The following is a 26,820-nucleotide window of genomic DNA, read 5'->3' on the forward strand; positions in this document are numbered from 1 at the left end:
ATCAGCCAGCCATCTTACTCCATTTATACACCCCACTGTCTTGCATGGTGACCCACTTATAATACATTTAAGTGAATTACAGCTCATGATCCTACCCTAGGCCCCTCTCCAGATGCATTTTGAACACTTTCTTCTGTGATCTCTCTCCAGGCAGCAACCTTTCAGCTTAACCAAAGGGTCCTCAGAACTGGTTCCCTGAGCACTGGTACCCTGGGCCCAGACTACACCTGTGAGATGCATTTGCTTTGTTCTCTCGTCCCAAGATGAAGGGGGTAAGGAAGCTAGGGCTGGTGAGGCCCCAGGCAGAGGAGAGGAGGCCAGACTGCCGGGAGAGGAGGAACAGGTAACCCTGACATGACATTGGGATTGAAAAGCAGGACTTCACTGACTGTGGATGGAGCAGTAGAAACTGCAGAGGATGGCAGACACCACTGGTTTTCCAGACCAGGTCTGCTGCTGCTGCTAAGTCACTTCATTCGTGTCTGACTCCTTGTGACCCTATGGACTATAGCCTGCCAGGCTCCTCTGTCCGTGTCTTCTTTTCCCCTTCTATCAGAACTTTTTTCTAAATCAGGTCCAAGAGGTTTGGTTTATTTTTCATTTATTATTTTTGGCTGTATTGGATCTTTGCTGCTTTACACAGGCTTTCTTTAGTTGCAGCGAGTGGGGGCCACTCTGTTGTGGTGTGCAGGCCTATTGTGGTGGCTTCTCTGGCTTCAGAGCACAGGCTCTGGGTGGGCGGGCCTCAGTAGTTGCAGCGTGCAGGCTCAGTAATTGGGGCTCACAGGCCCTGGAGCATGGGCTCAGTAGAGTTGTGTAGTTGCTCCACAGCATATGGACTCCTCCTGGACCAGGGATCAAACCCATGTCCCCTGCGTTGGCAGGCAGACTGTTAATCCGCTGCACCACCAGGAAAGTCCTTGTTCAGTTTAAACTGCCGATTTTTCAATAACTAGGGGCATTCACATGATCCAGTTTTGGCCAAGGAGATGGGAACAGAATTATACTGAGGAAGAATTCTAAGAAAGACACAGTAATATGTCCCTTTTGCCCTTTGCCCTTTTCCATTTGTTCCTTCTTCTGTTCCCTTTCTTCTTCCTCATCTTCCTGCTCCTTCTTCCCCTCCTCTTTCTTTTTTCTAAATTAGACTATAGTTGATTTATAATATTGTGTTAATTTCTGGCATACAGCAAAGTGATTCAGTTATACATATATATGTACATACACGTATATGTATATGTACATATATGTATGTGTATATATATACACATGGCTTCCCCGGGTGGCTCAGTGGGTAAAGAACCTGGCCTGCAATGCAGGAACCGCAGGAGATACGGGTTCGATTCTTGGGTCAGGAAGATCCCCTGGAGGAGGGGGAGGGCACAGCAACCCACTCCAGTATTCTTGCCTGGAGAAACCCATGGACAGAGGAGCCTGGTGAGCTATAGTCCATAGGTCAAAAAGAGTCAGACATGACTGAAGCAACTGAGCATGCAAGTGTGTGTGTGTGTGTATACACACATATATACATGCATATATATATATACATATATATTCTTTTTCAGATTCTTGTCCATTATAATTTATTACAAGATATTGAATATAGTTCTCTGTGCTATCAGTAGCACTTTGTGGTTTATCTGTGTTATATATAGTAGAGGATTGATGCTCCAATGCTTTGACCACCTGATGGGGAGACCCAACTCATTAGAAAAGACCCTGATGCTGGGAAAGATTGAAGGCAGGAGGAGAAGGGGACGACAGAGGACGAGTTGGTTGGATGGCATTACCGACTCAATGGACATGAGTTTGAGCAAGCTCCAGGAGATGGTGAAGGACAGGGAAGCCTGGCGTGCTGCAGTCCATGGGGTCACAAAGAGTCAGACACGACTGAGCGACTGAACAACAAAATGTGTATGTTAATCTCAGACTCCTAATTTATCCCTCTCCTGCTTTTACCTTTGGTAACCATAAGTTTGTTTTCTATATCTTGTCCTTTTTTGGTCAGAAACACAAGTGTGATGCCTGGAGGTGAAGCAGCCATCTTGCAGCCATGAAGAAAAAAGTCTCCAACTCAGGATAGCAGAATAGAAAGAAAGGAAGCTAGAAGGAGCCATCAGCAACATCTGAATAACCTAATTCCAAAGTTCCTGTTATATGAGAAAACTCAGCTTCTAGTACATAAATTTTTTTTCCAGACTAAGTTTTTTTAAAAGATGAAGACAGGAGGATGGGGGTGGGGGGAAGTTTGTATAGACCAGGCCTCCCCTCCTTCTATAAGCTCTGGGACTGCTGGAGGCTGTCAGCGGCTCTCCTCACCTCTATCAGAGGTGGCACCGGCTGACACCCCCACCCTGCCCCAAGTACATACATTGACTGTTACTGGTTTTCTGTTCCATGCAGCCAACACAATCCTAAGGGATACAAGTGGGGAGAGAAGCCTTTAATCACGAGAGAGCAGAAATTCAGCACAAGCCTTCCTGCCCTAGAAGACCTCTGCCTGCCACTCACAACCCCACAGGCACGTACCTGACACGTGCCAGCATATCAGAAACACAAATCTCAGCATCTCTCTTCTTGGAGTGGATCCTGCATGGTCCCTTTCCTTCGCTATCTTTATCCAGATCTTGATTTTTGGAAAGGGAAGAAAGCAAAGACAGTCAGGGCGAGGGAAGTCTGAAATAAAATCTCTCCCTATCTTCCCACAGGAAAACTATGACATATGTCAGGAAACAAGGCATGCCAAAGCATGGATGAGATTTGTTTCTAAGTGAAAAATTCATCCCAATCCCATTAGTCTGGAAAACTTAAACTGCTGCCTGATTAACTTAAACTTGTCTTGTAAGCATGTAACGTCACCGTAAGGTGCAGATTTCTAATTATGAGCACACTTCTTCCAGAGCTGCTGGTTATTCAAATTGGAGCACATGATCACTCCTTCCCACCCCCCCAGCCTTTCCACTCTGCAACTATGCACCCATTTGTCCTTTCCTAGTGAATGCAAATGGGAGAAAACTGAGTGATGTTGCCCTTTGGATATAATGATGTCGGAAATTCAGTACATAATGGCTCCCTAGACAAGACCAGAATAGCTTCGTGTTTCTGTTTTCCCCATGCACAGAGGAACTGACAGCCTGTTAGCGTAAGCAGGCATCTGAACTCCCTGCCCCTCCCTGAGTTCCTGAAGCCAGCTTTCAGGCGAGAGACACTTGTTTATCATCACATACTTTCTTCCAACCCACTGGATCCGGGCTTGGAATAGAGGCTGCAGCTGAGTTTGGGGGCCAGGAAGAACCCTAAGGACCCAGCAGGCATCTCCATTCAGTCTATAAACCAGCTTTGCAAATAGGCAGTAACCCACTAGCCCAGACACGTTTGCCAGGCAAGTAAGACTGTTCTGAATCCACTTATTATTTTGTGCAGCCCCAATGTCATCTCCACCCCAAAGCCTGAGCTGAAGTTTAGGGGAAAAAAAATAAAAGTGATTTAGGGCTGGCAGATTGTTGAACTTCTGTACAAGGAAGTTTCACATGAAGCCTGAAGATTGACTGCCACGAGGGCAGAGGAGCTTCCATACAGGGCAAACTCGGGTGCCGATCAGCAACCTACAGTCTCCCAAAGAGGACCCAGCAGTAGCCAGAGGCCTGGCATCCTGGCCACTTGTGGTCATGGAGCCGCTGCCTCTCGGTCTGTTTATGATGGACTCTGTGTCCATCGAAAGCTCCCCTGTCAACCCTCCTGTAATTCACTTGTCTCTTTGATGATACTGTTCGTGTAATTGCCTCTCAGACCAGAGGCGTGTTTGATGTCTACCTTTTAAAGCATTATCTCTATTGATTTTCATTTGTCAGGCCTCGTATGGAAGCTTAGATGTAGTTAGTGGGAGGTGATGGGTATAAAATGTTCCCCATTCTGACCGTTTATTCTAACAGTAAACATTTATATAGCCCTTGGCACACAACTCCTTCCCGGCACCTTGTTAAAAAGAGAATCCACAGCTGTCTTCCTAAGTTTAACTCAGAACTTTCTTTCAGAATCAGAAGAAGGGTTGCAATGATTTCACCCAGGGAATAATCTAAGTTGTTTACCCTTACGTGGTGCCTACATTTTTAACCCTCTCCCCAACTAGCCAATATAATTGGGGTGTGTGTGTGTGTGCATGTGTGTGCTCAATCGTGTCTGACTCTTTGCAGCCCCTAGGACTGTAGCCCACCCGGCTTCTCTGTCCATATGATTTCCCAGGCAAGAATACTGGAGTCTGTTGCCATTTCCTTCCCCAGGGGATCTTTCTGACCCAGGGATTGAACTCACATCTCTTGCATCTCCTGCATTGGCAGGTGGATTCTTTACCACCGTGCCACCTGAGAACCCCTATAATTTCTGTATAATAGGTACTTGTTGAATGCAAAAGATGGGAATGAAATTGACAGAGGAAACCACTACACAGCAATAATTAGTTCCCATGTAGGTGCTGTGAGGCAGTCTGAAGTTGTTTCTTGTCTGACAGCAAGGAGAAAAGGAGAGACAAAAGCAGGCTCCCTGAGACACAGTTCACAGATGTTTGGCCCAGCAAATTCATCTGGAGACTATTTTTTAAATTATGGTAAATTGTGTTTCCAAAGATGGCCTCTCCCTTCCCACAGGCTCATCTGCAGTAAACTTCTGTTACTCCTCCCACTGAGAAGTGGGGTCTCTTTTCTCCCCACTTTCAATCTGGGCTGGCTCTGTGGTTTGGTGTGAGCAATGGGAAGAGGCAGAACTACATCGTGTAACTTTCTAGACTGGGTCTTAAGAGGCCTGCAACTTCTGCCTTAAATATTTAGAATGCCACCTCTTAGAAGCCTGCTACTGTCTTGGAAGAAGTCAGACTACCCAGGAGGGAGAGAGAGACACCACGTGGACATGCCTAGCCTAGCTGAGCTCCCAGCTGAAAGCAGTCCCTTGAGTGACACTTGACCACAGACCTCTGAGTGGGGGCCCTGCCAGAATTCCTGCTCCTCAGATGAGTAAGTGAAATCGTTGTTGTCTGAAACAGAAAATTTGGTGAGCATACTGTCGTATTGTTTTCAGAAGATTTGCAATCCCGATGATAGTGTAAAACCCATAACCTTGATGGAGAAGGAAGGCAATTTAATATTTCACCCGGATCCAAAGGTGCATCAAATTAAAGGACAGCTCCAACTGGCAAACAGGTGTTTCATGATGGTATTCAAGGAGAAGTGGCTGGTGATGGACAATTCAGAAATGCTTCCCCGAAAGGTGGATGGTTCTTTAAAAAGTTTCAGGTCACAACCATTGCAGAAAACACTGATGCCCAACATGCTGGTTCTCAGTCCAGGAAATGTGGGTCTTCCAGGTATTAAAATAATAATAAACAAGCAAGCGAACAGAAAATTTGGGAGCATTTTGTTTTGCAGCCATAGATGACTAAAACAAGATGACTGGGCCCAACCCCAAACCCACGGATCAGATTCTCCAGGGCTGCAACCTGGGCATCAGAGTCTTTACAGACCCTCCCTGGCGCTAAGAAAGAGAGCTGGGTCTCCCCCTAACTCCTCCCGTGGCACTTCATCCATGGCTCATGGACTCAGTGGGTCGAAGCTTCAGGAAGCCAGGCCAGAGACACAGGGTGAGAGAGATCAGACAGCCTTAGAAAGGCAGAGTCCTGAAAAAACAGGGCATAAGGGATTTCCCCGAGGACAGCCCTGAACTTGACACAGGAGGAGAGTCAAAGGAAACAAGGCCATGGAATATTTGAGTGGGATGGGACCTCAGAGAACATTTTGTAAATTGGGACCCAAAGGCCCAGAGAGGAGAACTGACTGACTCAAAGTCACAGAGCTTGTTAGTGGTCTAGTGGGGACCAGAGTGAGGTCTCCTGAGTACCGGCATATCCTTCTTCCCTTGCCCAACCCATCTCTAGGGGTTCCAGGGTCCTGAGGAGATGAGAAAACTCACACTTTCCTAAAGGCAAGGAAACTATTTAAAAATATTAACTAAGCTGTGTATTTACGAGTGCCAATTATTAATATCCCAGTTAAAGTGGAAATACCAAAATCCTCCAAGAGAAGGATCAGAGTAAGAAGCGGAACTAATCAAGGATGTCTTGCTGGAAGACTGGTGTGGAGCTGGGGTGGAAAAAGAGGCGGCTGAGGCTCAGAGGTTGAAAAAGAGATGTGAGGGAGGTGCGGACGGATGCACTTGGCAGATTCAGGAGTCCTGCCAGGAAGGCGCAGGGGTTTGTAAGTTTCCATGTGGAGCCTGTTTTTCTTATCAGCAGAGGAGAGAGAGGAGTGACTGGCTGGTGCCCAAGCTGGAGGACTGGACACAGACTTCCTGAGCACCCAGCCTGGCCCTGCTGTGCTGATAAGAAAATTGAGCAGGGCCTGGGAGAGGACCAGCTCCAGGGGCTGAATCAGTGAGGCTGAGGGCTTCTGAATTTGGTGTCAGGCGTCTGTTTTCAGCCCCTTTCTCCACTGAAAGTCCAGCGCCCCCGCCCCCCAACCTTCATCATTAGGGGAGGCTCAGAGACATCACCCAACTGATGTTTCTTTTCAGTTTCCCATTCTTTCCTAAGAACTGCTGGGCATGGAGCACACAATTTAAATGTTCCCCACTGCCCTTGGCCAGGATTTAACGAGAGAAGGGATTTTACCCGTAGTAGGACAGGTCAGGGCTTTCCAGGTGAAGCTAGTGGTAAAGAATCCCCCTGCAATGCAGGAGACTTGGGTTTGATCCCTGGGCCAGGACGATTCCCCTGGAGGAGGGCATGGCAACCCACTCCAGTATTCTTGCCTGGAGAATCCCATGGACAGAGGAGCCTGGCAGGCTATGGTCCGTAGGGGTCAAGAAGAGCCGGACACAACTGAAGTAACAGCACACACATATGCATGCAGAAGAGGCCAGTGCCAGGTAGAGGGATGAACTCCCCTGGGATCAGAGTGAGCAAAAGAGCGAGACTGGTAAATTTACTTCCTTGGCAAATAATTCCTGCTCAGCAGGGAGATCCACAATGCTGTCTGCAGTTTCCATGCCAAAGAACAGGTTCTTCTGGAAGACCATGAACTGGTTGCAGAATAAGCATGGATAGTCACTAATTAGAATTGAGTGCTGTTATCTGTCTTAAGCAAGTTTGTTAACTTCTCCGAGCACCTATTTCCTCACTTGTGAGGGTATTTTTTTTTTAGATTTTTTTTTTAATGTGGATCATTTAAAAAAATCTTTATTGAATTGGTTACCGTATTGCTTTGTTTTTTGTTATGCTTTTTGGCCACGAAGGTATGTGGGATCATAGCTTCCCAACCAGGGATCAGGCCCACATCCCCTGCACTGGAAGGCAAAGTCTTAACCACTGGACCACCAGAGAAGTCCCTGAAGATGTATTATTGATGGTCTCTATCCTATGGGGTCATTATGAAGATTGGTAGGGAAAATATGTATAAAATACCTACCGCAGTGCTTGGTGATGACAACTGCTCAATAAACATTTGTCTCTTGACTTTCCTGTGCTGACCACACACACTTCGACCAGCTCTAACAGACAACCGTAACTGACACCTCTCTTGGACCTGGGGTGTACCAGGCAGGTAACTAGGCACGTCCTACTCCTTCCCACACAACAGCCTCGAGTGCCAGGGGTTACCGATCCCCATTTTCCCCTGACCCTCTTTGCAGTGAACTCTACCCTGTAGCAGATCACTGAGCCAAAAAGTCCTAGCAGATGCAAAGAGGCAGGACAGCAGTGACGGCAGGGTCTGAGGGATGCGCACTGCTCTGACCCGTGTGCCCCTGCAGATCGCCAGGAAACTGGGTGTTCCAGGAGGGGTGACCCCACCCCTATCTGGAGGACCACTGATCCATCCAGTGTAACTCATCAAGATGGTTTGGAGAGTGACCGAGAGGACTGAATGCCTTTTTCTGGTCTCTGGAGAGCCTTCGGGAGGTAATACAAATACCAACAGCCAATGTTAACTGAGCCTGTACCACAGGCCTAGCACAGCCCTGATGAGTCCGCATACGTCCTCTTCATTTCTGACACACGCAGGGGTGAGCGGCAGCTGAAAGCGAGAACTTAGTTCCCTGACCAGGAATTGAACTCTGGTCACCTGGGTGGAAACCTGGAATCCTAACCACTACACCAAGGGCCAACAGTTAGAGTCTACATCCCCAGTCCTCATCTGCCTTGAGAGGAAAAATCTAACAAGGATATAGACAGTATAAAGGAAAGGAAAGTGTTTATTAGGAAAGCACAGTACATACAGAAAGACACATGCGCAAACTCAGCAAGAGAGTACAGAGTCACACCTTTGGGAAGTTTAAATCCTTTATTAGAGGGCAGTCTTCCAGGTCTTTGTTTTTCTCTTGGCCAACTGTCTTTCTTTGCCCCATAGCTAATTTGTCTCAGGACCCTCTCCTGGGTGTGCACGTATCCTCAGCCAAGATGGATTTCAGTGCAAGGGCGTCTGGGTGTGTGGAGGGGGATGACGAGACTTACTATTGTTGTAACCATGCGTTATGGGAAACAAACTCACTCAGAAGGACAATGAAGATAGTGGAGTGCAGTTTATTACACCGGTGGGCCTAAGGTAGAGTCTCCTCTTAGCCAAGGACCCTGACCAGTTTTTGTGAAAACCTTATATACCCTAAGTGTACTTGCTCAAACCCACCTTCCCAAACTCCTTGAAACTAGTCTGGACAAGGTAAAAGAGAGATACGATCAAAGTTAACCCATGATTCATGTGCCATAAGCCTAGATAGTTAAACAGTGGAGGTTTATCAATAGGCCTGTGGTCATATCCTGATAAACATGATGGAATTTACGACTTTGTTCTGTTACAGAGATAATTAGCATATTCTTTTAGGCAACGGAGAGTCCAAGTACAAGTCCTGAGGCTCTTTTATCCAGGGGGTCTGGTTTTCCATTGGTATGCCATTTCTATAGACACCGGGCACAAAGTTCAGAGTCCATTGGGAGGGTGACCATGCGTGTACCTAATGTCCGCAGCCTGGCCTTAGATGGAGTCCAGCTCTGTCTGTTTCCTCCTTCACTATGGTCTGGCACCCCCGGCCTTTTTGACCCCATGGAGTTTTCTGCACATGTGTAGTGTCTCTTGCCCCAAGGATGGGAAATATGTGACCTCTACATGTTTTAAACAGGGCTTAGTCCCTCTCTGTTCCTGCCAGAAAGTGTCCAGGGTCAGGCTATTTAGCCTATTCCAGTTGTTTTTGCAGCAGAGTACAGTCAGGAGACTGGTCATAAATATGGAGCATGGAGCCCACTTGTCTCTTGTCTCAGGAAAAGTAAACAGGAGGCTGGTAGTAAGCGTCCAATCTGGAGCCTATACCTTTCTTCCTCAAGAAGTGTGAACAGGGGACTTTTGGAAATGTCTAGCCTGAGCCCATCTCTCTCCTCTCTCACCCTCATTTAATCCGCACAACAGCCTTGCAATACAGATCCTTTTTCTGTCATCGTTTCTCAGACATGGAAACTGAACCTAAAGAATGAAGCAACCTTCCCAAAGTTGCTCAGTTGATCAGTCGCAGAGCCAGGACCCAAATCCAGGTGCAAAGCAGATGTTTGGGGTTTGTTTGGTGAAGATGCAACCTTAGCTCATAGCCTTCAGGGGTTCTACACTCCTGGCCACTTCTCCCCATGAGGAGACCAGGCTCCCCAGGTCTCCCACAATGCTTTATCCATGACAGAAGGACACCTTCTCACAACCACCAGCCACCCCCCACCACCCCGACCCCTGCCCTGTATTGGACTGAGGCCCTGCCCCCCACGACCCCCACCCCTACCCCCACCCCCAGCCCTTTCTGTCACTCTCTGCATGCAGAGTCATTCGCCAGGGATAGGCAGGAAACTGCTTTCTTTGTCCCAGCAACCTGTTTAGGGGAAGTACTGAGAGGCTTTTTTTCCACTCCAAACAGGCCATCTCTCTGGCTGTCCCATTGCGAACTTCCTGCTTCCTGCACTTTTGAGATTAGATTTCTGTCTGTGATCAAAGAAGAGTGGCTTGTGGCTGTTCTATGCAGAGACTGGTAAGAAATAGGCACTTGGCTGGAGATGCATTTGGCTGCTGTCATTATTGTCATCATTTGAGATCTGCTGAGTGCCCCAGAGTGCCTGCCCTAGACTTGGGAGTACTCAGAGAGGACAAAGTCAAGAGAGATGGAGTGAGCTTCCTGCTGCCAGGATGCCTACATGCAAATCTCCACCTGCAAGTCAAATATCCCAAAGCCTGGTGCACACAGATGTGTTCAGATAAACTCATCCTGTAGGAGGAGTTCGAGAGTGTAAGCAAGCGTTTAACCAGCTTTGTTAAAACAGAGCACTGCACTCCAACCCCAGGGGACCGCACTCTGAGAACCAGCGCACTAACAATGCGTGTACCAATAGCACTGAGGTACCCACACATGTGTTCCAATGCATGTACATGCACAGACATATCTTGCTCATAACTTGCTACCTCTTCAGCGTCCTCTGGCCCCACTCTCCCCTTCAGTCTTTGGGCTTCAGCTTCTCCAGCCTTCTCAGCATTCTTCAAGTCCTGCTCCTCCTACCTCAGGAGGAAAAAGATAGGAGAGCAACCAATCGAGGCAGAAATGCTCCTGTGTGGTGTGGGCAAGTGTAGAAAAAAGATGCTTCCCACCTATCAGCAAACAGAGGATGTTATGGCCAGGAAGCCACTGCAGCCACCCTGCCGGTGTGCCCTGAGGGAACTCAGGATGGAGACAAACTGGCTGCTGGCCGTCAAGCCATCAGCCTCTGTAGCTGCTCCCAGCTGACACTGAGGGGATTCAGGATGGAAAAGAACAGGATACTGACCCTATATAATATATATAAGGTACATATCAAAGGAATGATTTTTTTTTCCTTTTTGCTGCTTGGCATGCAGGATCTTCATCATGTGAGATATTAGTTCCCTGATCAGGAATGGAACCCATCCCCCCTGCCGTGGAGGCACAGAGTCTTACACTGGACCACTGGGTACGTTCCCAAAGGAACGATTTCATTAAGCTAAACTCTTGCATCTTTCCATACAGAGTAAATAGCTAAAGTTCTGGGATAACAGACTTAGACACTGTGGAGGTGTAGAAGTTAAACAAACTCTTCTGAAAAACAGCGTAGCATTTTCAGTAAATACATAGACAGCCCTACTTACAGGAATGTACCTTTAGATCATTGCTTCAAAATGAAGCATGCACAAAGAAATTTATGACGTTAGTGTTTGTAAAATCAAAATCTGAAAACTAACTATCCTATTTGAACATCATCTAATTAAATTGGTACATGGATACTATGGGGGCTTCCCAGGCAGCACTAGTGGTAAAGAACCCACCTGCCAAGCAGATGACATAAGAGACTCGGATTCAATCCCTGGGTTGGGAAGATCCCCTGGAGGAGGGCCTGGCAACTCCACTCCAGTATTCTTGCCTGGATGATTCCATTGGCAAAGGGATGTGGAGGGCTACAATCCATGAGGATGCAAACAGTCAGACACGACTAAGCACACACACACACACACACATACTATGGAGTATTCTACAGTTATTAAAGCTGATAATATCCACCCCCTTGGGGAAGATGTGTATCTCTTATTGCTGAGAATAAAAGGAACCAAAATACAAAATAATCTGTAAAATATGACCCCACTCATAAAAAATTGTAGACCTCTCGCTATGAATGCATAGAGAGTATTCTAGAAAGATTTTACCAAAGTGCCAAAAATATATACTTCTAGATGGTGAGATTTAAAGTGATTTCTACTTTCTTCTTTGCAGTAGTACCCACTATTATAATAGTTGTTGAGTAATTAAATGAGATCATAAACTGATGATGTGGAGAGTTTATGCTTGACACATAAACGGTACCTTTTATATATATTATTTTATAGTTTTTAGGATTGTTTGGATTTTTTTAAATAAATGCTCCTATAGTGAGAAATCCCTGTAGGAGGACATGGCAACCCTCTCCAGTATTCTTGTCTGGAGAATCCCCATGGACAGAGGAGCCTGGGGGCTGCAGCCCATTGGGTCTCAAAGAGTCAGACAGGACTGAGCGACTAAGCACAGCCCAGCACACAGTGAGAATTAAATTACAAAGTTACAAACACAGTCAAGCTTTAAAAGAAAGAGGCCAGAGTAGAAAGGGGCGGGGAGGGGATGCCATGATGTGTGTGTGTGTCCCCCACCCCAACCACAAGTCCTGCTCCCAGCATTCAATGCAGTCCTTGGACTAGTGAGTGCTGGTGACAATGTGTTGAATCCAGCAGAATTTGGGGCATCTATTAATCCTGTTAGAAGGATTATCAGAAAGAACTTGCTGGAGTTCTGATCTCTAGTCCCAGCCTCAAAGCAGACCCCACCCAGATTTCGTCTCTAATATTGAAACTCTTGGCCATGCTTCCCCAATCCCAGGCAGAATGATCGATGTGTTTCTTACGAGACATAGAGCTCTGGCTGGCGATACATCAAGCCCAGGACGTTAAGAAATGCAAATTCCCAATCACTCTTCTTTCTCCCACCCACTGAGCTCTTCATTAAACTGCAATTAAATTAGCATCCCTCTTCTTCAACGAGACCCAGCATCACCACATAAAGCTGACAGCCTTAGCCCTCTACACAGCTGAGATTGTTCACTTTTTCCTGAGGGTCAGCAGGGAGGATGAGATCAAGATGTGGCTCCAGCAGAATTTCCAGAAAGTGCCTATCCAAAACCAGTACCCATGGATGTCCCTTTTTCGTCTTGCTGTATGGTCTAGTCTGTACACGTGTGCTAAGTCGCTTCAGTCATGTCCGACTCTGCAGCTGCCTGCTCTGTAGACTGCCAGGCTCCTGTGTCCATGGGATTCCCCAGGTAAGAACACTGGAGTGGATTGTCATGCCCTCCTCCAGGGGACCTTCCTGAACCGGGATCAAACCCCTGTCTCTTAGGTGTCCTGCATTCCTAGGCAGGTTCTTTACCACTAGCGCCACCTAGGAACTCCCATGGTCTAATGCAGCTGTCCTCAAAGTGTCCCCAGAAGGTGTCCTGAGACTTTTCAGGGGGTCAGCAGTGTCAAAACTATTTTCATAATAATGCTGTGATGCCATTTGCCTTTTTCACCGTGTTGACTTGGCACCAATGATACGAAAGTAATGGTAAGCAAAACTATCACGAATTAAGGCTGCTTACCACAAATTGAGGCCACAGCACCAAACTGCATATACCAAACTGTGTGCATAGTCACTGTGTCCTTCACCAGCTCACACTTGCCAGATTTCAAGAGCGTCTTTGATGAAGTGGTAGCAGTAGTGTGCCTGCTGAGTCATGTCCGACTCTTTACAACCCCATGGACTGGAGCCCACCAAGTTCCTCTGTCCATGGGATTCTCCAGGTCCAGGCAAGAATACCAGAGTGGGTTGCTATTTCCTTCTCCAGGGGATCCTCCCAACCCAGGAATTGAACCAGTGTCTCTTCTACCTTCTGCATTGGCTGGCAGATTCCTTACTGCTGAGCCACCAGGGAAGCCCCTCAACGAACTGGTAGAAATTATTAATTATTTAAAAGTATTCATTACTTAGTCTCAATCCTGAATACATGTCTTTTTAGTACTCAGTGTGAAAAATGGTAAGTGTGAACAAGGCACTTTAGGTGCATCCCAAAGTGCTAAGTTGTCCTGAGGAAAAACACTTGCATTTTTGAGCTGCAAGCTGAACTAGCCACTTTTTTCATGAAATATCATTTTTCCTTTAATGAAAACTAACAGACAGATGGCTATTTAGACTTGATAGTTGGCAATCACTTTCTCAAAAATGAACAAAATTAGCTTGTCACAGCAAGGAAAATAGCAGACAATACTGACAATATTTGTTGCTAGGGACAGAACTTAAGCTCTCAATTGAAAATTAGAATTTTGGAAAATTGTGCATCCTTCCCCATGGGCTTGACTGATTTCCAACCCTTAAATACTCTTCTAATGAGAGCAGTAGTGATATTAACACAAATTATTTTTGGTATTGTATAATGAAATATGTCAGCATTTGGAAGATGTTCATAACTCAGAATCAGTATTTTCCAAATGACAAATTCATTATGTTACAAAATTAGACATGGGTCAAAGACTCATTCAGGGCTTTCCAGGTGGCTCAGTGTTAAAGAATGCACCTGCAAAGCAGGAAACGCGGGTTCGATCCCTGGGTCAGGAAGATCCCCTGGGGAAGGAAATGGCAATCCACTCTAATATTCTTGTCCGGAGAATTGCATGGAGAGAAGAGCCTGGTGGGCTACAGTCCATGGGGTCACAAAGAGTTGGACACAACTGAGTGACTAAACAACGACAAAAGACCCATTCAGAGTGCAACATAGACCAGAGATTTTAAAGTAACTGAGTAAAAAAGTTCATTGACATTTTCGATTCCACATTGCAGCTGACCTTTAAGAAACTGCCACTTGTCAAGTCTGAGTACACCAAGTATCAAAAGTATTCATAATTATCTGAAAGGCTAATAAAATATATTTCCACTTTCCAACTCTATATTTGTATAATATTGAATTCTTTGTGTATTTCAACCAAAACAGCATATCACAACAGACTGAACACTGAAGGAAGAATGAGAACCCAGCTCTTTCATTAAGCCAGACATTAAAAACAGTTGCAAAAATGTAAAACAATGTCACTCATCTCCCGCTCTTTTGTTTAAAAATATTATTTCAGTGAAAACATTGTTTTTGTTAATATTTAATTACTTAGTTATAAATATAATGAAATGGGAACAGGATCTGTATGCTAAAAACTAAAAAAATCTAGATGAAGGAAATCAAGGAAAATCTAAATAAATAGATAGACACGTCATGTTCACGGTTTGGAAGACTCAGTGGTTAACATGTTAATTCTCTCCCAGCTGATTGTAGATTTACACAATCACAATCGAAATTCCAACAGGCTTCTTTATAGATCTAAGCAAACTGGTTCTAAAACTTCTATGGAAATGTAAAGAGCTAGAATAACCAAAATGATGTTGAAAAAGAACAGACTTGGAAGACTCATCCTGCCAGCTGTAAGACATACTATGTTCCTACTGTTGAGTCACTCAGTTGTGTCTGACTCTTTCATGATCCCATGGACTGTAGCTGGCCAGTCCATGGGATTTTTCAGGTAAGAATACTGGAGTGTATTGCCATTTCCTTCTCCAGGGGGTCTTCCTGACCCAGGGATCGAACCCATGTCTCCTTCAATTAGCAGGCAGATTCCTTACCACTGAGTCACCTGGGAAGCCCAAGACGTACTATAAGACAGGGTGGCACTGGTCAAGGACAGACACATAGATCGGGGTTTCCCTGATGGCTCAGTTGGTAAAGAATCCACCTGCAATGCAGGAGACCCTGGTTCGATTCCTGGGTCAGGAAGATACCCTGGAGAAGGGATAGGCTACCCACTCTAGTATTCTTGGGCTTCCCTTGTGGCTCAGCTGGTAAAGAATCCGCCTGCAATGCGGGAGACCTGGGTTCGATCCCTGGGTTGGGAAGATCCCCTGGAGAAGGGAAAGGCTACCAACTCCAGTATTCTAGCCTGGAGAATTCCATGGACGGTATTGTCCATGGGGTCGCAAAGAGTCAGACACAACTGAGTGACTTTCACTTTCAGACACATAGATCAACAGAACAGAATAAAGTCTAGAAATACACTTGCACAAACATGCTCCATTGATTTTTTACAAAATGCAAAGACAATTGGATAGGAAAAGTACAGTCTTTTCAACAAAAGATGCTAGAACAACCTGGCATTCATTTGCAAACAAAGAAACAAACAAACAAAAAAGTAGACCTCAATCTATAACTCAATGATATCCAAAAAGTAACTCCAAATGCTTCTCGGGTTCAAGTGTAAAATTTCAAACAAAATTCTTAAGAGAAAATATCAGTAAAAGATCTTCTTGCACTTGGATTTGGCAGAGTTCTTAGCACAGTCCTATAAAAAAAAAAACCTGATAAATTGGAATTCACCAAATTAAAAACTTGTTTTGTAACAACACAATTAAGAGAACAAAAAGGCTGGTCATATGCGGAGAAAATATTTACAGATCATATATTCAGCAAAGACTAGTATTTGAACTATGTAAAGAACGCTCAGGACTTCCCTAGTAGTCCAATGCTTAAGACTCTGAGCTGCCTGTCCAGGGGATGCGGGTCAGATCCCTGGTCAGGGAACTAAGATCCCACATGCTGCCTGGCATGGCCAAAAAATAAAGATAAATACATAAATCTTTAAAAAGAAAAGAACTCTCAAAACTCAACAATAAGAAACAAACCAACAAACAGGCAAAGGATCTGAACAGGAATTTCACTGAAGACGATAGGTAGATGACAAATAACACATAAAAACATGCTCAATATCCTTAGTCATCAGAGAAATGCAAGTTAAAACCACAATGAGATGCCATTGCACACCTATTAGAAGAGCTGCAATAAAAAATTCTGACAACACCAAGAACTGGAGAGGATACAGAGAAACCAGAACTCTCTCTTTTTTATTGGAGTACAATTGCTTTACAGTGTTGGTTTAGTTTCGGCTGTACAATGAAGTGAATGAGCCACATATATGCATACGTCTCTTCTTCCTTGGATTTCCCCCCTTTTAGGTCACCGCAGAGCACCGGGTGGAGTTCCCCGTGTTATACAGAATATTCTCGTTAGTTACCTATTTTATACATGGAGCAACTAGAACTCTCACGCAGCAGGTGGAAATGTAAAAAGGTACAGCCCCCTGAAAACAGCCTGGTAGCTTCTTACAGAGTTAAACATACGATAACCATAATGGGCGGCGACCTCGGACGGCGGACCGCATCAGCCGGGCGCGGCGGCGTGGAGCCCAGCCGCGGCAGTGCCGCTGCTTCGCGGAACCCGCCACTGGGCCCAGCGCCTATTTGCCTCACAGACTGAGGGGGAGCTCACAGTGACCCAAATTCACAAAGAAAAGTTTCTTTGAGCTACAGCTATCAAAGTCACTGACATTTCAGGAGGCTGTGGGGCAATGTATGAAATTAAAATTCAATCAGAAGAATTTAAAGAGAAGAGAATTGTTCAGCAGCACCAGATGGTTAATCAGGCACTAAAAGAAGAAATCAAAGATATGCACGGATTGCGGATATTTACCTCTGTCCCCAAATACTGACCATACTCCGGCTGCGTTGATGCTGCTGCTAAAACTATGGATGAATCTTACTACCACCGTTCTTTCCTCAGCATATGACAAAAAGTTTATATATTTTGTTCATAGACGTTTTCATATTGTAATCATAGAAGAATATGGTATCTATTTAGATATTAAATTAAAGGCAACAACAACAACAAATAAAAGATAACCATAATGTCAGGCTTCCCAGGAGGCGCTCGTGGTAAAGAACCCAGCTGCCAATGCAGGAGACATAAGAGATGCAAGTTTGATCCCTAGTTCAGGAAGATCTCCTGGAGGAAGGCAAGGCAACCTACTCCAGTATTCTTGCCTGGAGAATCCCATGGACAGAGGAGCCTGGCAGTCTCCTTACAGTCTGTAAGGTCGCAAAGAGTCAGACAAGACTGAAGCGACTTGGCATGCATGCATGCGTGCAACCATGATATCACCTAGGGTAATTTATCGTAGAGAATGAAAACTTAGGTTCACATGATAATATGTATACCACCATTGAGATCTGTGGTGATCTTGATTTCTGCCATGATCTCATCAAGAAAGAATGGCTTTTCCCCTAAAGAGAAATTATTTGCCTTTGTCATAGGTCAAAAAATTCCGACACACTGGTGGTGTACATAAAAGAGACAGGCCTGGACTTCCCTTGTGGTCAAGTGGTTAAGAATCTGCCTACCAATGCAGGGAACATGAGCTTGATTGCTGGTCCAGGAAGATCCCATATGCCTTGGGGCAACTAACTACCTTGGGACAACCACAACTACTGAGATTGCGCTCTGGAGTCTGTGTGCCGCAAATTCTGACGCCTGTGCCTAGAGCCTGTGCTCTGCAAAGAGAAACCACAGCGATGAGAAGCCCGCACACCACAACTGGAGAGTAGTCCACCCATCATAACTAGAGAAAGCCCATCCAGCACAGCCAAAAACAAACACTTGAATGATTTTTTTTTTTTTTTAAGTGACAGAGACAGGTCTGAGCTGTCTGCAAGGAGAGAAGGGCTTTGGGGGTTGAAGAGTGGAGAGCAGCCTGAGATTGACCCAGGGAGAGTGGGGCTCCTGAGCCTAGGGGTACAGAGGGCAGCGGGTTTGTGAGCTACTCCTTTTACCTGTAATCCCCTAAGGGGACCTGTGATGGCTGCAGACTGGGAACTCCACCATGAGCACGGTGGACAGGCTCTCCTGGGGCCGAGCTTCTGGGGGAAGAACATGATGAGAGATGTTTTCCAGCCAGGATGAGGCAGTTCAAAGTCAGATTTTAATCTGGTTTTAAAAAGAAAGATGACATTTCTTGTACTTTAATGATGTGGAGCAAATTCCTACTGGCTCCACTGATATTGGTTAGAAAATCCAGGGTGAGTATATACCCCGAGAAGAGAGCTGGTGTCCTAGGGACACCATTAATACAGTTTATGGAAGACAGAAGGGGCAGCCAGAGGGTCAGGAGGGGAACTGGGAGAGATTGATGCTGCAGAAGCTGAAGCAATTTCACAAAGTAGGAAGTACTCGAGAGGGAAATGCTGCAGCTTCAGAGCTCCGGTTAGATGAGGACTGAAAAAGTTTCCATCAGATTTGGCAACGTGGCGATTCACGTGACGTGACGGGGTAGGAGCCAGATGGCCGTGGATGAATCAGTCCACCAGGAACAAAGATGTGTGTCCCCTCACGGCCCTGAATTGTCCGCTTCTTTGGCTGAGCAGTCAGATGCCACCAGGGCAGGACCAGGGACAGGAAGCCATCCTGGTTCCATCAGTGAATGAGAGAGCTGGGTGAGCCCAATTCAGTGAGTTGCCATGGCTCAGAGAAGCCACCAGTAGAGGAGGGCATCTACCCCAGGTGGTAGTCTCATCTGCTTGGAAGATCAGGCCATTGTTAGGAGACTAAGAGGAAAGTTCCTAAACCCTGAAGATAGAGTCAAATTTCCCTCTCCTATGACTCCAGTACCCTTACCTGGAAGATCCCATGGATGGAGGAGCCTGGTAGGCTTCAGTCCATGGGGTTGCTAAGAGTCAGACACGACTGAGCGACTTCACTTTCACTTTTCACTTTCATGCACTGGAGAAGGAAATGACAACCAACTCCAGTGTTCTTGCCTGGAGAGTCCCAGGGATGGGGGAGCCTGGTGGGCTGCCGTCTGTGGGGTCGCACAGAGTCAGACACGACTGAAGCGACTTAGCAGCAGCAGCAGCATGACACTTGTTGGGTGGAGGGATATGAGGTGAAAGATCTGTCCTTTTTGTTTCAAATTTGACATTTGTTGAGAGATCATAATATGCCAATCACTTTGCCCTGTGTGTTTACATGCATCCTCCCACTTCATCCTGCACCAACGTGTGGGCCGGATACACCCATGTCACATATGAGGAAACAGAAATCGGCTTGCCCAAGACCAGAGCCAAACAAGTGGCCAAGCCTGGAGGTACCTGGAGGGATTTGTACCTCCAGGTGTTTGGTTTCCAGCTCCAAGGTTCTCTCCACTGCAACATAGCATAATTAGGAGGAATTATTCCAAGAAGGGGCTTTCCTGGTGGCTCAGTGGTAAAGAATCCTCCTGCCAATGTAGGAGATGTGGGTTCAATCTCTGAGTTGGGAAGATCCACTGTAGGAGGAAATGGCAACCCACTCCAGTGTTCTTGCCTGAGAAATCCCATGGACAGAGGAGCCTGTCGGGCTACACTCCGTGGGGTGGCAAAAGAGTCAGTAGGACCAGACATGACTTAGCGACTAAAGAACAACAGCAACAACATTCAAAGAGGATTCTGGGCTCCTTCCTCATTTGAAAAGGGAAGAACTTCTGGGACTTGGGGCTTAGACAAAGGAGACGGTTTGTCATATCCACTGATCTCGCTGGCAGGAACTGAGTGTGGAGGACCAAAGGCCAAGCCGTGCTCCTCCTTTCTCAAAGGACTCATCTAATAAAGCCTCCTGCCTGGGCCATTCCAGCTGCTTATCTCCAGAGCGTGGCCCTCCATGTTCCCTGGGTGGGTCCGCTGTAGGACCAGTATGGAGCTTGCTCCCTGGATGGGTGGCAGTGTCAGGGAACAGGAAGCCTGAGCCAGAGCAGAGGAGGTAGGGAATGAGTGGCACGCGCTTCTTGGAGTCACCCACACACATCGAGGAGACGTGGAGGCATCCTGGAGCCGTGGCGTGTCATGGAATCAGAGGGAAACCATCCCCTTGGGGACTGGGGGTGTGGGAGGTGCCAGGGGGCCTCCGCCCATCCATGAATCTTTTGTCCTGGGTTCTAGAAACTGCCTGCTCTAAGTTCTGGTCATGTGGAGCTCTGAGGGATGTGCCCATCCTCCCGGGGTATTGCCCACCCTACCCCTCGCAAAGCGGAAGCCTGGTGGAGAACAGAAAAATCTGCAGAGCCAGATGGCAGACCCCAGGAGGGGGCAGCTAGGAAGACTCCACCTGTTTTTTAAAACAGCTTTTAACATCAGACAGCCTGGATTCAAAGTCCAGCTCTGCCACTTAGCAGCTGTGTCTGGGGGAAGCTTATTTCACTTCTCTTGGCCCCGTTTCCTCATCCGTAAAACAGAGGCCATAAAATGCCTGCTCCAAGCTCACAGGAGATAATACACACCAAGTGTTGCACAGAATCTGGCACACAGCAGACATTCAGCAAAGGCTAGCTGTTCTTGTCATTATCCTCCTCATTGTCATTACGAGGAGCTCTCCATGTGCATCTCCCAACGTCCTTCCAATTTCATCAGAACATTGGCTGAGCAATTATGGGCAACAATAGCTCTTGGGAATCTAACCAAACCCCAGAGGCAGCTGGATGGGCAGCGAGGCTGTAACTGGCTCCTCCTCCAAAGTGTCATCTCCATCTGCCCCATTCCCAACGCATTCACTTGACCCTGCCCCTCTCCGCAGGGAAATTCCAGGGAAATTCAGCCGTCAACAGAGCTGACAAAGCCAGAGAGTTTTACTGGTGCCTGGAGAATGCCTGGGACCCAGTGAACATAGGACAGTGTTGCCAGCAAACCCTCCCCTCAGTACACACACCCATCTCCCTGGAAATTCTGGATCAATTTGGGAAGTCCCATCACCCACCCTCCATGAGTTTTTTTCTTATATATATATATATATATCTAAGGTACTTTGGCTTTCCAGGTGGCACTAGTGGTAAAGAACCCACCTGCCAATGCAAGAGAGTTAAGAGACATGGGTTCAGTCTTTGGGTTGGGAAGATCCCTTGGAGGAGGGCTTGGCAACCCACTCCAATGTTCTTGCCTGCAAAATTCCGTCAACAGAGGAGTCTGGAGGGCTCCAGTCTACGGGGTCGCAAAGGGTCGGACACAACTGAAGCGACTTAGCAAACAGCACGACATGGCTAAGGTATCTTAGTCTAGCTGGGAAATTCCGAGGCTCTCCCAGCCTCTTCCTTAATTTTTTATTTTTTTTTTTTGTTGCACTGGGACTCCGTTGCGGCACACAGGTTTTCTCTAGTCTCAGTGAGAGGGGGGTCCTCTTTGTCGCGGTGTGGTGGCTTCCCTTGTTGCGGAGCACAGGCTCTAGGTTAGAGAGCTTCAGCAGTTGCAGCACTTGGGCTCAGCAGTTGTGGTGCTTGGGCTTGGTTGCTCTGCAGCATGTGGAATCTTCCTAGACCAGGGATCAAACCTGTGTCCCCTGCATTGGCAGGCGGATTCCTATCCACTGCACCACAAGGGAAGTCCTTATGATTTTTATAGCCTTTATAGATGTCCTGGGCCTAAGGAATACTTTTATTTTTCCCATCTAGAGATTGCTTTTTCTCCTACCTCCCCCAAACATGCACACGCCTTGTTGTTCAGTTGCTCAGAAATGGCCTAAGCCCTAACTCTCTGCCCCAAGGCCTGGCTTCTGGGATCTGACCAGCTTCCTCTGGGAGACAGAGATGGCTGGTTTTCCTCCAAAACAAGTGTTCACTCCTGCCTGGGAACTGCCCAGGACCGCTTTTCTTAGGGCCTTTCCCAGTTGATCTAGTTGGTGCCACATGACATATGGACAACCATAAAATATGAGTGAAGTGCTATGGATCACTTCTGAGTCAGAGCATTTAAGAAATGGATCTGCCTTCATGTATTCTTTCCTCTGTCCTCTCACTGGAAGCAGATGACAAAGTCACTAGGCTGAAAAAAGTCTGAGTCCCTGAAAAATCACGTGGAAGCAAGTCTCCTGTTGGCTGTACATCCTCATTGGACCCTTCGAAAGATGAGACATAAACTTTGATTGGGTCAAGCCATGGAGATCATGGGAGATTGTGGGCTCTGTGACAGCAATTGTGTTACCCCCACTGCTCATCCAGTGAGCCTGGCACATGCCCCCTCCTCGTGCTTTGTCATGCAGATGGAGCGAGAAAATAACTGGAGGAAGGATTTGCCCTCGCATTGATGGGGGCGGGGTTGGGGGGGAGGGAATTAAACACTCTGGAGGGGTCCAAAGGCCAGGCCCATGGCGGCAGGCTTGGAGAATTCTGTGCTCATGGCTAGGGGCACGACTGTGTGTAGTGGGGGTGGTGTGGGTGCTGGGCATTCATCGTGGGAACATAATATTAAATGAGGTCAACAATATGAAAGAGATCAATATATTAAATGCAGGAAAAGTAAGTATGGAGCAAGAAGGACTAGATCTTTCAGAAGAGGCCAATGGAACCACCCATCCAATTCTTTTGGAAACAGTTGAGTAAGCACTGGGGCTTCTTCATAAACATGCCTTTTGCTGAGCTGGCAAAGTCAGAGGTAGAGAAAGAGGAAGGAGGCAAAAAGGACTGCTGGGCTGCTCTTCCCCCACCCATCTGCCTGGGGGAGACTCACATACTCTTTAAGACTTATTTCAAACCTCACCTCCTCTGGGAAGCCTTCCCTGACCTCTCTAGGTGAGGCTGCGGGCTGTGTTCCAAGCACAGTATCCACACTGAATCACAGCTTCCATCACACTGGGCCGTGACCTTGAGTTCCTGAGGACCACTGTTGTTTTTGTACCTCCTGGGCCTGGGACAAGTTCCTGGTACAGGGCAGGCACCAGTATGGTGGGTAAATGAATAAATAAACGAATCATATGATTAAATGAGCAGAACCCAAAGCTGAGGAACCAAAACTAAGAACCAAACTGAGGATGCCTGAGCATCTGGGTAGACAGCCTCAGTTTTCTACCCAGGGTACCACTGAAACCTCCAATAACAAATCTTTCAGGTCACATAGTTTTTATTGTTGAAGATCACTGCTGGGGTGCTGTGGACATGAACACTGCTGTTCCCAACCTCAGCCTTGATGACACATCACCAGCCCCCTCAGAACCTTCTGAGCCATGATAGCCAATCCCAGCCGCTCTTCCAGAACAGTCTATCCCCCAAGCTGCCACCTGCCTTAGCTGGGCTGGGCTGATCTGCTTGGACTCCGCTTCTAGGAGTCACAGCAACATCAGATAGACCCAAGGAAGGTAGGAGACAGTGGGAGAACCAAGTTCCCCAGAGAAAAGGATGCAGACAGTCCGGGACTTCAGCTGACTCAGAGGTCAGACTCACTGATGCCCCGCAGGAGAGGCAACTCAGATCCTTCAGAAAAGCAGTTTGGAGGCAGCCTGGGGACAGAGTCAGCTTTCTCTCTGAGGCAGTTTTCATGGCAACACTGTGTCCCTGAGAAGGTGAAAGATGGGGAAAGCTGAGAAGAAATTCCAAAGTCCCAGGACATCCCTGTGTACCAGAGATGCCCGTCCTCCTGGACTGTCCCAGGCTCTGGGGCCAACAGAGAAGCAGCCTCGGTTCCCTCGTGCTCCTGTAGCCCCCGGGTGCAGCAGCAGTGTAGCAGTCTTGGTGATGGATCTGCTTCCCTGAGTATCTCGAAGGGCCTCTTCATCTGGCCCCTTGAGGCCGAGAGCATTCCACGGGATGCCAGGGGGACACAGCTGCCAGGGGTCCCTCAGAGTTCTTGGGGCGATTGAGTGGCTAGCTCTCTTGGCTCCTGGAACTTTGGGAGAATCTTTAAATAATACATTTACTTCCGTTACTTGAATATAAAAATGAAATGAAGTTTGCCTCCGACAGCCTGTGACGGAATGAAGCAGTAAGCCCTGTGCTGAGTGGTCAGCCTGCACAGCCAGGGCGCAGCCCCTCTCCGCATCCAGCGAGAGGGCTGAGAGGGGGCGGGATGGGCTGAAGGTCAACGGGAATGTCTTCCCACTAGAGGCTGTCCAGGCACTCCGTGAAATCTGATACTGTCCCTTGCTGGCAGTGATGGCTGGGCCACAGGGGGCTGCCTGTTCTGGACTAGTCTCCAGTGAGGGTCGGGGAAACAAGAATTCCTGACGTGGCCTTCCAGACCATCCCTGGGCTCCGGCTCCCCAATCCGTGATGGACACTTCCATGTTGGGGAACCCCTCTTGGGGCCCAAACGGTTGTCTTCAGGTGATTTCCAGCCAGGGGTTTGGGAAGAGCTGACAGCTCTCCTGATTTCTGAGGACCCTGGGAGAGCAGCGACACACACACGTAAACATACACACATGCACACACACGTGTGCATTCACAGAGGCAGCAGACAGTGGATGTGGCAGTAATGATGGTGGCCTTTAGCCCGGAGGAGGTTGCAAATGGCTCAGTCCCTTTGGTCAGAGTCCTCACGGTGGACTCTGAGATGGCGCAGGACAGCTGTTTATGATTTCCGGAAGCGCACCTCCCTCTGAGGAAGAGAAGAGAGAGAACAGTGTGAAGCTGGGCTGGGTGTGTACAGAGGCGGTGTGGGCTCAGAGCCTAAAATCAGCCCAGCCATCACCGGGCACTGTCCCTCAGGGAAGTGGGGCGGCCAAGGGGACAAGATGGAAGCAGTTTCTGAGAGACCCGCCACCCTGGATTTGCAGAGCGGCCTTCCCCACCCTTACCCGAGCTCTCACTGCCTGGGTGGAGAAGGGAAGGGCCGGCACAGCTACAGGAAGGATGGGGGTCCAGGGGAGGCAGGGGCTGGACTGGGTCAGCAGAGGTGGGGCAGACCTCCCCCTCCCAATGCCCAGTTTCCTGGGAGACCAGCCTCCTGCCGAGGAGGGGTGGCCTCCCCAACCCCGTCATCACGGGGGAGAGGAGAGGGGTACTGGGGGCCGGCCCCCAGCCTAGCCCCCACACCTTTCCAGCCCTCTGAGCTGTGTTTTGTGGGAGGAAAAGGAGGGGAAGAAGTCCAGGCAGCTGGGGTTGGCCAACATTTGACACCTGTCCTGTTCTCTCCTGGCAACTTCTGAACACCCCCAAAGGCAGGGGGTTGCGGAGACCCAGCTGAGACCCTGGAGAAAGGCCAGGCCCACTTCCAGGCACCCCACCTTGGGGGTCCCACACCTCCGGCAGGGCCCTCACCTCCATCTTGCTGTATATCCAGGGGAGCACCTCGGTCACCTTGGTGTACACGCCGGGTTTGTTCCTCTGGCCACAGCCCGTGCCCCAGCTGGTCACTCCTGCCAGGTACCAGCGGCCATTCTGCTCACAGACCAGAGGCCCCCCGCTGTCTCCCTGCGAGGGAGCGTGCACGTCAGTGGGGTGGGAAAGGTGGTCCTTGAGCAGGAAACGGTGGGCCCCCGACTCTCCCTCTGACCACCGCACCCCAACCTTCCTCCCTTCCCTCTGGGTCCCAGAACCTGAGCCCCACGCAGAGGCAAGCCCACCTGGCATGAGTCTCTGCCTCCTCGCAGATCCCCCGCACACATCATCCTCGGGGTAAGGTAGCTGTCATAGACTAAGTAGTCGTTGCACTTCTTAAAGTCAATGAGGTTGACCTGCACCTCCCGGAGAAAGGGGGAAGTCCTCTCTACAGTGCGGTGGGGTGGAGGAGAGAAAGGGTGGGAAGGGAGTGAGACTCCGGGCATCTTTGAGGCCTTCCAGCTGCCCACCCCAGGCCCCAGACTGGCAACCTCCCAGGCATGGAAGGTACCATTCCCATGGTGGGCCACCCAGGACACAGGGGCACATACAGCCTCACACCAGACACAAATCACTACACATAACAGAGACACACATGCAGAGACAAACCCACAAGCCTATCAGGCTGCCTGACACACGCACAATGCTTTTCTGTATTCAAAGCAGAAAAGATAGAATGGAAGACCCGAAAGAACTTTTCAGTCAACCCAATAGATCACTTCATTGCTTTTGGTAATGATGTGCTTTAAGGAGAGCAGGTGTGATGAATCCACTTACAGAAGAAGAAATTTAGGGCTGAAGAAGGACTTGCCCACAGTCACAGGTGGCCCTAGTGATAAAGAACCCACCTGCCAATGCAGGAGGCATAAGAGATGCAGGTTTGATCCCTGGGTTGGGAAGATCCCCTGGAGGAGGGCATGGCAACCCACTCCAGTATTCTTGCCTGGAGAATCCCATGGACAGAGGAACCTGGTGGGCTACAGTCCATAGGGTTGCAGAGAGTCAGACACAACAGAAGTGACTGAGCAGGCATGTACAGTCACTCAGCTAGTCAGTTAGAGAGCTAAGATCAGAACAAGGCTGCCCCCAGCCAGTCACTTCTCCCTGCCACATGGAGATGATCCTTACTAAAAAAGGGCAGATTTTCCTAAACCAGAAAAGGAGGTTGCACAGAAGAAAAAGATACCCTCAGAAGATACTGAAGAAACAAAACTTATGGCCTGAGAATAAATGCCACAAAAAAATACAAATAAAAGAAGAAAGAAAAGAAACA

At 47.9% G+C, this 26,820-nt stretch overlaps 1 protein-coding gene and 1 pseudogene across 2 annotated transcripts in view; one reads left to right on the forward strand and one right to left on the reverse strand.

The window, feature by feature from the left end:
• The first annotated feature begins 263 nt into the window (after nucleotides 1–263).
• LOC122701717 lies at nucleotides 264–17,184 on the forward strand (annotated as a pseudogene).
• A 6,153-nt stretch (nucleotides 17,185–23,337) lies between these two features.
• Nucleotides 23,338–26,820, reverse strand: part of TMPRSS13 (transmembrane serine protease 13) — a 34,127-nt gene continuing 30,644 nt past the window's right edge. For both annotated transcript variants that reach the window (XM_043900247.1, XM_043900239.1), the window contains 3 exons: nucleotides 25,793–25,935; nucleotides 25,488–25,640; nucleotides 23,338–24,825 (listed from right to left, as the gene is read on the reverse strand). In XM_043900247.1, coding sequence (XP_043756182.1) covers nucleotides 24,799–24,825; nucleotides 25,488–25,640; nucleotides 25,793–25,935 — 323 coding nt within the window. In that variant the 3' untranslated portion in view covers nucleotides 23,338–24,798. The remainder of the gene's footprint in view (nucleotides 24,826–25,487; nucleotides 25,641–25,792; nucleotides 25,936–26,820) is intronic.

Source organism: Cervus elaphus, chromosome 1, assembly GCF_910594005.1.
Source record: "Cervus elaphus chromosome 1, mCerEla1.1, whole genome shotgun sequence".
NCBI classification, from domain to species: domain Eukaryota; kingdom Metazoa; phylum Chordata; class Mammalia; order Artiodactyla; family Cervidae; genus Cervus; species Cervus elaphus.